The 12,813-nt window shown below is 34.3% G+C and overlaps 1 protein-coding gene across 10 annotated transcripts in view; it reads right to left on the minus strand.

The window, feature by feature from the left end:
- LOC123676680 (ephrin type-B receptor 2) overlaps positions 1 to 12,813 on the minus strand; it is a 364,540-nt gene that overhangs the window by 100,759 nt on the left and 250,968 nt on the right. For all 10 annotated transcript variants that reach the window (XM_045612793.1, XM_045612786.1, XM_045612789.1 and 7 more), the window contains exon 3: positions 11,643 to 11,722. In XM_045612793.1, the coding sequence (XP_045468749.1) occupies positions 11,643 to 11,722 (80 nt within the window). The remainder of the gene's footprint in view (positions 1 to 11,642; positions 11,723 to 12,813) is intronic.

Below are 12,813 nucleotides of genomic sequence, written 5' to 3' on the forward strand. Positions count from 1 at the left end.
ATCAACAAACCCTTTCATATTTATGTCCTCCCTCAGTAACCCTTAGCAGTCTCGGTATAAATGGAAGAACACCAATAACGTTATCGCTAACCCAATAAAACACAAAAAAGATCACGAAACGGACAGGGAAGTACTAGGAATTACTCGGGTCGAAGAAAAAAGTCGACAACGACGACGAAGTTCGGGTCAGAACATCGGTCCGAGTTCCCAAACTCAAACCCAATCAGGACTTTCCTAAATCAACATCTTCCGACCTCGGACAACTCTTATCGGTTGATCGAACAGGACCCTCGTCGGAGGAGCCCGATAATTCAAGTCACCCTCAAACGGACCTTACAGCTGGCAACGCCGCATCTCCATGAAATACATAGTAGTGAGATAGGATAGAAAGCACATCTCACTACCAATGTCTTTCATGGAGACCAGACGACTCTTATGAATAATTCTGTGGAAACTCTCCTTACGATGGACTCGTTCGTGGCTGGCTAGAGGAGGATATATGGGCGGCGTGTCGTGTGCTCGTACGCTAGTTACGACGTTTACTTGGAGGATTGCTCGGATGAATGTTTTAAGCACCGGATTCCGTTCGGTGGATGTTTATCCGAAGTTGGGATACCGAGTCGTGGACTCTGATTGGACGATTGGCTCTAGAAACTTCCAATAATTCAACACTAACTCTAAACCCGTGGTTTTGAAATTTTGTCAGTTGGAATTGTATTCCTAGACAAAAAGTATACATCTCCTCGCTTACTCTTCTATGAAATGGATATGCAAATCATCATTGCCAATTGAAATAACAATTTTTGAAAATTTCGAGAATGATAACATTAAATTGAAGGTCAAATGAGTCTACTTGATGAATTTTTTTTCCAAATACTTCCCTGTCATCTTGATATACAGGGTGTTTCATTGGTAAACGAAAAAACTAGAACAGTGAATATAGGACACCAAGGTGGTTCTAGATATACCTTCCCATTTATTGGGTCTGACTGCCTTGGTTACCGAGATACAGGGTGATTCATGAATTTTGATCATTTCTTTCAGAGGTCATAACAAGCGAACCACCCAGTATATTCTCTTCATATTTGGCACAATTTGGTTGAATTGATAAAGCTTTATTTATAGAAAGTATTTTTAATGAAAAAAGCTTCATCAATTCAAGCACATCCGTCAAAGAAATTAGCCGAAGAATTGCATGCTAAACAACCAGACATCTATAAAGACCCTAATTATAAACCAGAAATGGCAATAGCTCTTATACCTTTTGAGGCTTTATGTGAATTTAGATCAGTTTGTGAAATTAAGGTATTCTTGCAAGCTGTTCCAGAATTGAAAAATCTTATGCAAGACGTAAATACCGATGATGATTTTCAATTGGTCAAATCCGCTATACGATCAGTGTAACAACAGTCAAGCGGAAAAATTGGAGAAATTTGAAGGAGATTAGTTTTGAGAATTTGGATTTGATATCGATATAATTGAAGAAAGTAAGGAGTTTGAGGAGAAAATATATAAACGAGTGAAGATCATAATATTAAAAAGTTCAAATTGAATTTTGAAAAGATGTTGGAGCTGAATTTGAAAAACTATGTAATTTGGAAGTGGAAAGTAGTATGGAATAGGATTTTCAGTTTTAAAGAAGAAAATACAGAACTGGACTGTATGGAAAAGAAAGTTTTTAGATAATTGTTTTCCAATTTTCGAATAAATTTCATTTTAATAGTTAGATAGTTAGATTAGGTAGATAAGTTTGTTATTTAAAAAAAAAAAAATTATACCTTCTCTGAACCCACCTGAGAGAAAAAGTTATTTTAAATAGAGATATAAATTTTTTGGATCTATTCTAGAAAATATTTAAAATTCATATTGGCGCCCAACGAGGGGCACCAATTGATATGAATATCTATCAGTTATATTGTAAATTTTAAGAATTTGGCTGGGTTATAGTCATTCCAATAATTTTTGAATTATTCGCTTTAAAATCGTTAATTATGCCTGACGAAATCGATTTCACACCACCAGTATTAAGAGAAATTGAGAATAATGTTGAACATCATTTCACTATATCCAAATTATATTTATTAACAATTAGCAGGAGTTGAAATTTGATAGGATAGGCTAATATGTGTTGACGAATACAAAACAAAATATGTAACTGAAAAGAACATGCTGTTATGGGTTCATAACAGCACTGTTTTTAGTACTGTAATGAACTCATTACGATACTGAAATCGAGAAACTTTCTTTTCAGTTATCATACGGTGTTCTCGAATGCAAATTGATGAAATGAATATACAAGTTGTAAGCTTGTATGCTTATAAAGTTTTTTGAACTGTGAGACACTGATTCTTGGCACAAATAGGTTCGACATTTGGTATTTTTTCCAGATTTCAATTTATCGATCATTCCAATTTTGAATCGGAACGTCACATATCCCATGTGCGGTTGCAGCACCGAAACATACTAATCGAATCGAATGTAAAGCACCTAGTCCATCGCTTTTTTTTTCAGTTCCGAACAATATCATGCGAAATCGCATAGGAATACCGCCGTCCTGCCGGCATCCCCTACACGGCCCAACCTGGGACCGCTACATTTTTACCCCCAGCTTCATTTCCGTGTCGGTTTGTAACGTACGTATCCCGTTCCTGCAGGGGTGTACGTTATATTCCCCGAATTCTGCTGAAATAACCCGGAGGCTTCATGAAATATTCAGGAACGGGACGATGCCCGCATTTCGGATTCAGGCGATGGACGTCTCTCTCATCGCCAGAGAGCAGGGGGAGCCAACCGCGATTTTCAGAGTGGAAAATTCAGTTAAAACGTGTGCTGACGGATACGGCCGGCTCACGGTGAGGGCACGGTGGCTAAGGGTGGGTTTACATCTATGTTCAGATTTTGGTCAATGGCAAACATCATTTCGAATAGGGATGTTGCCTATATTTTGAAATTGCTTTTAATTTGTAGATAAGCCCTATATGAACACGATAAGGAAATATTTTCATGGAAAAATATAGAAAGTACCAATAAAAAATACGTTAATAAAGAAGTTTTCCAAATTCCCGCTGAAACGCTCCATTCTGTCACGGTTATATGGTGACGTCACTGCATAACAGAGTCACCACCATAGACAAACTAACTAGTTATTCTATGATCACCACGTGCTAACGGTCTGTCGAACTGAACTAATATCAACTGACATTGACAGTCAAGTCGGTTTGATTATATCATCTAACGTTCTAAACCATAGATAAACTAGTTCTAGATAAGAAAAATATCCAATGTTCTAAACGATTCAGTGCTATGACGTCAAATTGCCCTGATTGGCGTTCGCAGTCACGTGCTAGTCGATTGATTAATTAACACAATTTAAATAAATTTTATTGAATTGAATTCGAAAAATAAGATAATGAGAATGCTATTTTAGTATTTCAAAAACGGCCTTTAATGTGGACAACATAAATTCATTTGATTTTATTATATGACATCCCTATTGTGTATCTTTACCTCAGAGTAATAAACATAGATAGAAGGAGCATTATGTCATTTTCAGTGAGCAAATTTTGTCCACAAACATGAACAATCAAATTTGAATTGAAGCGCGCGGAAATGAAAACTTATCAGTGATACGATATTTCACTCAATTCGCGAGTTTCCCCACAAAGAACGCACTTCTTATGTCCCATTGATAATCAATGCTTTATATTAACTCAAAATATAATGAAACAAATACCTAAATATATCAGAAATACAGAAAACAAATTTCAAGCCCGCGAAATGACGTGAAACAACCAATGACACTAGGAGAGCAAAAGTTGCCAAACCTTGGATTTCAGCAGATAGATACAGAAAATAATAAATATTCTGCTTATTATATATTCAACACTTAGGAAAAATATCGGATTCCAAATATTCGAATTTGCATATTTAATCGGTAATCACACAAAGGAATATATTTCATTCGATATAATATACATTCATAATGATATAGTAAAATTGTGGATTTGAAAATATATCCCAATCCGACAACGTAATCTAACCATGTTGGGGACATGTAAAAATTGCGTATACTCCCTCTATCTATGTCCATTACTCTTTGCGTCGTAGCATTGGACTATACCATTTCATATTCAAATCGAACTTGACAAAATCCAATTGGGAATTAACAAATTCGAATTGGGAATAACAAAATTCAAATTGGAACTGAACATATTCGAATTGGGAATAATCAATTTCGAATTGAGACGTCATTTATTGCTATTTAATTTGATTTTTTCTATGAAATTCAAACATATTTGTATGTCAAAAGGGAGTAACGAACGAATCTATTTCAAAATTTATTTACAAAATAGCTCTATATCGAAACGAGAGATCCAGAATATTTTCAAAATTACATTTTTGCTTGGATCGCAATGATCTGTGTTTCAAATGATTTCTCACCTATTTTTTATTTACATTGCTGTCAGATCTTTCCTTTTCCCGGAATAATAAATGACTTTGTTATTTGAATTAGATCACCCTGTATATATCCTTTTAAAATCCTTCAAAAATACTGTAATTATTCCTCATTTAATTTTCCCTAAACCTAATTGCCATAATTTCGGAAGCAAATGCAAATAATTGCTTTTGCATTATTTTTGTCTAAGTTGAATTAATATTAATTTAGAGGAGGGCTATGAATAAACTAATCCAATTTGCATAATCTTTAAATGTTTGTTTCATGTCCACATTTGAGTAGTGGGAATATTGAGAATTTCAAATAACATACAGTAAAGGGATTGCGGCAGATGCTCAAAATGTTGTCCGTTATCCAACTTGGCGAAGATGATATAACTCAAAAATTATGGAATGTAGGGAATATTATTTTAAAAATATACAGTATTTCTTGGGGATTTAAGAAGGCAAACAATTTACAGGGTGATCCATTCGAAATAACAAAACTCATTATTATTCCCGAAAAAAAAAGTTATTCGACAACAATTCAAATACCAACATAATATCGGCCATATCACCAGATTTTTAGGAGACAAGGAAAATTCATTTGGTATTATTATGATTTGAAAAGTCATTCTATTACGTTCGCGCATCACGTTTTTAGAAGCGCTCACTTGCAAGAGAGGAAGTACTCATTGTTGCGCAATTTTGTCATTAACAGCTTCCTGCAGGTTGTGAATTACTTATTTTGTAATAATTTGATTGATTCGCGTCAGATTTTGGTAGAATAACTGCATGAAGTTATAGTACATCCAAAGTCACTTGGGGGAAGCTGAATATTTCGATTATACAAGGGTTATCCAAGTTTCCAGAAATTCCTCTGGGATCAGTGAATTTATTGTCTAACAATACTTTCAAATAAACCCCGATATTTAGCGGATCGCGGTATCCACTTCGAAGGGATATCCAAGGCCAAGCGTTTTTATGGACTAGTTCAAGTGACTTTGGATATACTATACCTACATGATCATGGCGAAATGAAATAACATGAAGCAACTGAGTATCTTTTATCACTGAATACTACTTACTGTATTGGTGAGCAAAATGTACCGGGTTTTTCACCATAATTTGACCCCCCCTTTAACTTTGTAACTAAAAGAGGTACAAAAAAATGTTTTCTACAAAAGTTTCACGAAATCGACTAGTGTTTTTTAAAATGATTTCACAATACGAAATATATACAGAGTGGGCCACATATTGATTGCAACTTCATTTTTTCAAATGGAACACCCTGTATATTTTTCTATATTTGAAAAGCTCTTTTTCCCCTGATTTCAAATATATAACATATGTTTGGCCTATCTCTCTTATTCTGAGTACCGCAGAGTTTCAAATTTTAAGAACCACCTGGCATGCAAGCTGGCAGTTTTCAAGTGGTAGGCTGCGATAACTCAAAATGATCTTTTTTGAGTTATCGCAGCCTATCACTTGAAAACTGCCAGCTTGCATGCCAGGTGGTTCTTAAAATTTGAAACTCTGTGGTACTCAGAATAAGAGAGATAGGCCAAACATATGTTATATATTTGAAATCTGCTGCTGCGATAACTCAAAATGATCTTTTTTGAGTTATCTCGTTGGCAATTTGACTATATGTCATATCGTTGCCAACGGGATAACTCAAAAAAGAGCATTTTGAGTTATCGCAGCCTACCACTTGAAAACTGATTACTGAGCATGCTAGGTGGTTCTTAAAATTTGAAACACTGTGGTACTTAGAATAAGAGAGATAGGCCAAACATATGTTATATATTTTAAATCAGGGGAAAAAGAGCTAGTCAAATATAGAAAAACATACAGGGTGTTCTATTTGAAAAAATGAAGTTGCTATCAATATGTGGCTCACTCTGTATATATTTCGTTTTGTGAAATCATTTTGAAAAAGATTAGTCCATTTCGTGAAAGTTTTGTGCAAAAAATTTTTTTGTACCTCTCTTAGTAACAATGTTAAAGGGGGGGTCAAATTATGGTGAAAAACCCGGTACATCAATAGAAATTTTCTAATTGAATTAAATATTTTTTAAGTTTTTGCTTCAAAAATACTGTTGAGTAGACCTCTTTAGATTGAATTTAAAAGGAATATCATCTATTTTCCCTAGAAAATTATTCAACAATTTCGATTGATCTGTTGAATTTACACATCAAATAATGAATAACAAGATGAATGAAATTATCTTGGTTGTAAATTATATTTGTGGGAGCCAATATTTCAAACCAATTTTTTATAAGCCTTGACGAAAAATGAGCAAACAAAAAAATTCTCTAGGCGTGTTCACCGTTGAATTCGGGAGAAATAAGATAAAAATAATACATCATAAAAAGATAACAATGTCGTGTTCCTCCTAATTAAAACAATGATTTATCGCACCATCCGAAGACGTACGGCTTCTTTCCCCATTGTGTATCCTCTGAATATAACAATATATTACTTTCAGCTGTTTGTACACCTCGGATCGTGTTGCCATAGATACCTATTTTTTTTTATCTTCCACACCCCCGAACAATAAACCGACGCTCCGAATATTCCCCTTTTTCTCTTTTCATATTCGAACTATTCCCTTGTGACACAGTATTTGAATATTATAAAGGAGTGAAGAGATGAAAATGTTCGATTTTCTTTTTTGCGCGAATTCTGCGAATTTCCATAATCGAATAATTCGTCATACGTACCACCCTGAGGTTTATTTTTTCGTATATATTCAGACCACAATCTATCGAATATTGTGCCTTCAATAGCTACACTGATTGAAGATTCGAAATTTAAATATCCCCCCTTCAGTGTGGAACCCATTATAGCTTCATAGAAGTTTTAATACCATATGGATAAATATCGGGAAGGGAGCACAATATTTATTTATAATACAAGTGCAGAAGGCATTGATATTCTTCCACGAGTTCAAAATTCAAAAACGAGCCACGAAGTGGCGAGTTTTGGAATGAACGAGTGGTAGAATGAGCCTTCTGTACGAGTATTATACATTATTTTCTCTAATTCGTTGCATTTTCATTGAAATGAATGAAATATTTCCATAAATATAATTTAGTGATTTTTGCATTGAAAAATGTTGGTTGGCAGAACTGATTTCTTTAAGGCTGATGAATTGACAGATAAAGCCGTAGCGGAAAGTTCGGAGTGCCAACATAGAATAATAAAATATAACCATGAAAACTGTGCGTTTCTGATATATTCTCGCACGATTTAGTTCTACAAGATGTGGAAGAATGAACGGAATAACCACAGAATTAGAGAATAGTATATTCTAAAACAAGTTGCAGAATGGGCTCCTATTCCAACACGAATGCGAAATTCGAAAACGAGCGACGAAGGAGCGAGTTTTGGAACGCATGAGTGTTGGAATTGCCTTCTGCAACGAGTATTAGACGATATTTTCTCTATTTCAGTCAAGTTTTGTGAAATATCATCGAAATTCAATGAAAAATTCAGATCATATATCCTAGGGAAATTTGTATTGTATCTTGGCAGTTGGTGCGACTGTTACAAAAATTGACAGATTACGGAATTTCAATTTGAATCGTATGTTTCGAATTTTGAAAAAATTTAATATTACGCATTGAATTCGTGAATAATGTCTAACAAAATCCATTTAACACCAACAGAATTGAGAGAAATTGCGAATAATATCGCAAATCATTTAATTATCCAAATTATATTATATTGACAATAATTGACGTGTGTTGAATTTTGATAGGATTGGAAGTTTGACGTCTGTGTAGACAACCACAAAACGAAAAATATAACTGAAAACAATGCTGTAATGACTTCATTACAGCACTGTTTTTAGAACTGTAATGAACTCATTACGATACTGAAATAGAGAATAGTTATTTATAATACAAGTGCAGAAGGCATTGATATTCTTCCACGAGTTCAAAATTCAAAAACGAGCCACGAAGTGGCGAGTTTTGGAATGAACGAGTGGTAGAATGAGCCTTCTGTACGAGTATTATACATTATTTTCTCTAATTCATTGCATTTTCATTGAAATTAATGAAATATTTCCATAAATATAATTTAGTGATTTTTGCACTGAAAAATGTTGGTTGGCAGAACTAATTTCTTTAAGACAATTTGATGAATTGACAGATAAAGCCGTAGCGGAAAGTTCGGAGTGCCAACATAGAATAATAAAATATAACCATGAAAACTGTGCGTTTCTGATATATTCTCGCACGATTTCGTTCTACAAGATGTGGAAGAATGAACGGAATAACCACAGAATTAGAGAAAATATGTTACATACTCATTGAAATATACTCGTTAATAATATTAGGTGCACAACTTTGCTTCCGCCGTTTTGCAATAGATGGATGTAGTGTTAAGTGGTAGTCGAAATAAATAGATCGTAAATGTCGTACAATTAGCTTAGGTATTTGTCAACATGACGCCATCGAAATATTAGTCGATTTGTGTCTGCATCATAAAGTTATTCTCGATTAAACATATCAGCTTAAGAGTCAAATTCATTTGTGGAATGTTTTAATTTTTAGCTTTAATATGAAGAACTCTGCGACTGAGGCTCATCGAATGCTCTCAAAAACCTATGGTGAGGCCGCTATTAATGGAAGAATGTGCCGAGAGTGGTTCAACGCTTTAAGAACGGTGATTTTGACGTCGAAGACCAGTGGAAGAGAGAAGGTTTTCGAAGATGCAAAATTGAAGTCATAACTTGATCAAGATTCGTGTCAAACGCAACAAGAGTTGTCAGGATAATTGGGAGTGACGCAACAAGCCATTTTGAAACGCATAAAAGTCATGGGAATGATTCAGAAACAAGGAAATTGGGTGCCGAGAGATGTTGAACGACGTTTGTTCTTGCAAGACAAAGACGGAAGGGATTTCTGCACCGAATTGAAACTGGAGACGAAAAATCATTTATGACGATAATCCCAAACGCAGAAAATCATGGGCATATCCCGGCCATGCTACCATGTCGACGGCCAAACCGAATATTCACGGCTCCAAGGTCATGTTCAGTATTTGGTGGGGCCAGCTCACCGTAGTGTATTATGAGTAGTTGAAACCGACTAAAACAAACACAGGCGATCGTTATCGAACGCAATCAAAGTGTTTGAGCCGATCATTAAAAGTCAAACGGCCGCAATACAAAGAAAGACATGATAAAGTTATTTTACAGCATGACTATGCTCGACCCCATGTTGCAATAGTGGTCAAGACATACTTCAAAACGTTGAAATGGGTCCTAACCCATTGTCCAGACGTTGCTCCCTCGGATTATAACATGCTTCGATTTACACTGGCTGATCAGCACTTCCAGTCTTATGAAAAAGTAAAAAATTGGATCGATTCTTGGATCGCTCACAACATGGCAGGTTTTTCAATGCGGGATTTAAAAAAAAAACGGCCGAAGTAAAGTTGTTCGCCTATGTAGTTTATCCATTTCTGAAATATGGCACAACCACCAAAAAATTATCGGAAAATTATTGTATTATAAGTATTTTCAGGAATTTATTTCTTTCATGTTTTCAATGAAATGAAGACGTTTGCTTGAAAGTTGTTTTTCTTTTTGATAAAAATTAGTTGTTTTAGCTAAGAACTCGTTATCGTTAGAGCGAATGATTCAACAGTTTTTTCCATACTTCTTATTTATATATCGACAAATATTACATGAATACGATGGATTAAAATCAAAGATTCAAATCGAAATGAAACTAGACAAATATCTAAAAAAAATAACAAACTCAAAAAGTCTAAAGATCCTGTTATACTCAGTAAAATGCCTCCCCAACAATAATCTCTCTTCACTTCCAATCTAATGATACAGCTCAGTTGTCATCCGAACCAGCATACCCAACATTTATTTCATCAACTTTTCTTATCGGAATCTTTCCGCATCTGTTTATCTAGAAGCATTCTTCGCTTGTGTGCAATTTCGGAAATAAGATTCCTCGAGTTTACAAGGAAAACAAAAGACGCCCGCGTCCCCAGCAGCCGTTTATCAGTTTCTGGAAGATGGATAAGTTTCAAGGATATCCTCTGTCGCGTTCTAGGAAAATTGATATTAGAGCTAACGCGCCAAGAAACTACTGAACGCCATGATGGAAAAGGTTGATTTTTCTATTTGACTTGCTGAATTGAATCTACATAATGTGGGTTGTGCTTTGAGCGAGAAAGACATGGTATAAGTACCCATAGTTTTCACTCTAGCTGAATGATAACTTCACGAAACTTCGATTATGCAAAAATATTTCAGTCTTGTTATTATACTAACTGACAAAGAAACTGCAACACCCAGAAGCTCAACAGCTCCTTTTGGGTGTTGGAGTTTCTTTGTCAGTTAGTATATTTGAGGGATATCGATACCATAAATAACTAATGAGGAAGAATATGAAAAACAAATAAAAAGTATTTGAGAACGACAAGGTGTAATACTTGGTGAAAGACTAAAATCGAGCAGTCATTTTGTAGAAAAATCTGAAGGCGGCAATACCCATCAAGATTGTATGCCAGTTGGAAATGAGCGCTGAAAGACGTAAATTCAACCTGAAAGAACATGACGCAGACAACATAATGCGGAGATCCGGAATTAATGAGGCTTTGAACTAACTGTGGTTTTGCTGTTATTTATAGGACTTTACTAACTTTTCGAAATCACATGTATTTATGATTATTGGAAAGACTAGGCTTGAGGGGTCGATTGATTTTGTAAGACCTAAAATACCTAACACTAATCTGAATTATCTCTTTTCCATGAATATTTACAGATGTGGGGAAGAAAAAAGAAAAATTTTCAGCTGTTCAATCCAACTTCGTGGCTAGGTAGAAAATTTTCTTAATCTGCTCATAAAGTGATCGTTAATATGAATAATTGTTGCATAATATTCGAATGGTTATCGTTTATACATCATTGCAATATTTTAAAAATTCTATAGAAATAGTGAATGGAATCCTAGAATCCTCGAAATGAAAGGAACGGAATTGAAATGGAAACCAATTTCAGAACCAAATTTGTGATGTGGAATAGCCCTGATATTTTGAATTGTTTTTTTTTTTCAATTCTCGAATAAAAAACTCAGATTGATGTAAAACATATGAGAAATATTTTTCAATTTGTTTGACTGACACTGTTTTTTTTTTGTTTTGAAAACTATGACAAAATAATAGAACTTACCCCGGGTGTCGGTGCATTAGGTCCAAAGGGAAATTTAGTCCAGTCCAAACTTTCTTCCGTCGTTGTGTCCAATAAGACCACTGAAAAAAGGGAAGAAATCAAGAAGAGTCTTACTAATTTTTTTTTATATATTTACGTTTACGTGAGAACACATCAACTACGTAAATTATGGTTTGGTTATAACAACCAACCATTCCAACAATTGCGATTTCTATCGAATTTCGTTTTAATTTACCACTACAGAAAAAATAAAAAGATTCTGGGAATTGTAATAATTTGCAAAAACAATATCCTACATATATCATTATAAACCATAAAAAAAAAAATTTATATGTTTAACTCGGCAGCAAAGTAGATTGACTGCCTTTGCTGAATTTTTTGCTTCGCTACGCTCGGGTGTGAACAATCTACTACTTTTCTGTCTATTAAAACAAATAACTATTCCTTAAAAATTATGAATTAATTAGTTCATTTTTTAAAGTTCCTATACCTATTCATTGATATTACAAATCCCAGTATGAATACCAATATTCGTTTCATGATTCTGGATTGATGTTGAGATATTCATCGGAGAGATGAACTTGTTTCATTAAACGAATATAAAGTTCTATATTGATTACTTCGGCAATTTAAATTAATTTAACATTATTATTACAAAGTACAGCCAATCCAATGATGAACCGACCATTGAAATAATGAACATTTGGTTCAATGAAAGTTCTTCCTTGATTCAATTTAAACAATTCAGCTATATAGTGAACAATTTTTCATTGTTTTGATGATTCTGTTCATGCGGAGAGAAATGATGACTGATGAATGTTCAATTGAAAATAATTTTAAGAGTTTTGCAATTCAAAACAATGATTTTTCGTCTGTCAACGGTACCGTTTGAAGTGCTGTAATCTTTCTCAAAATTGAGATATCGGATAAATGGAAAGAGTAAAAGTTCAGAAAAGTTGAAGTAACACAAAACACTCCTCAGAGTGTTCTGAATAAAACCTTACATTTCATTTTGTTTTTGTTCAACCCTGTATATAACAAAAAAGGAAGTAAATGAGGACGGCATCAGAACAGTTATGTTCCCGAAGAATCAAGCTATCATTTGAGAAAAATAACAGATAAAATCGGCAAAAGGATGAAAAATCCAACTACTAACCTCGTTGATATAAGT

The sequence above is a fragment of the Harmonia axyridis genome, chromosome 3, assembly GCF_914767665.1.
Source record: "Harmonia axyridis chromosome 3, icHarAxyr1.1, whole genome shotgun sequence".
Classification (NCBI taxonomy): domain Eukaryota; kingdom Metazoa; phylum Arthropoda; class Insecta; order Coleoptera; family Coccinellidae; genus Harmonia; species Harmonia axyridis.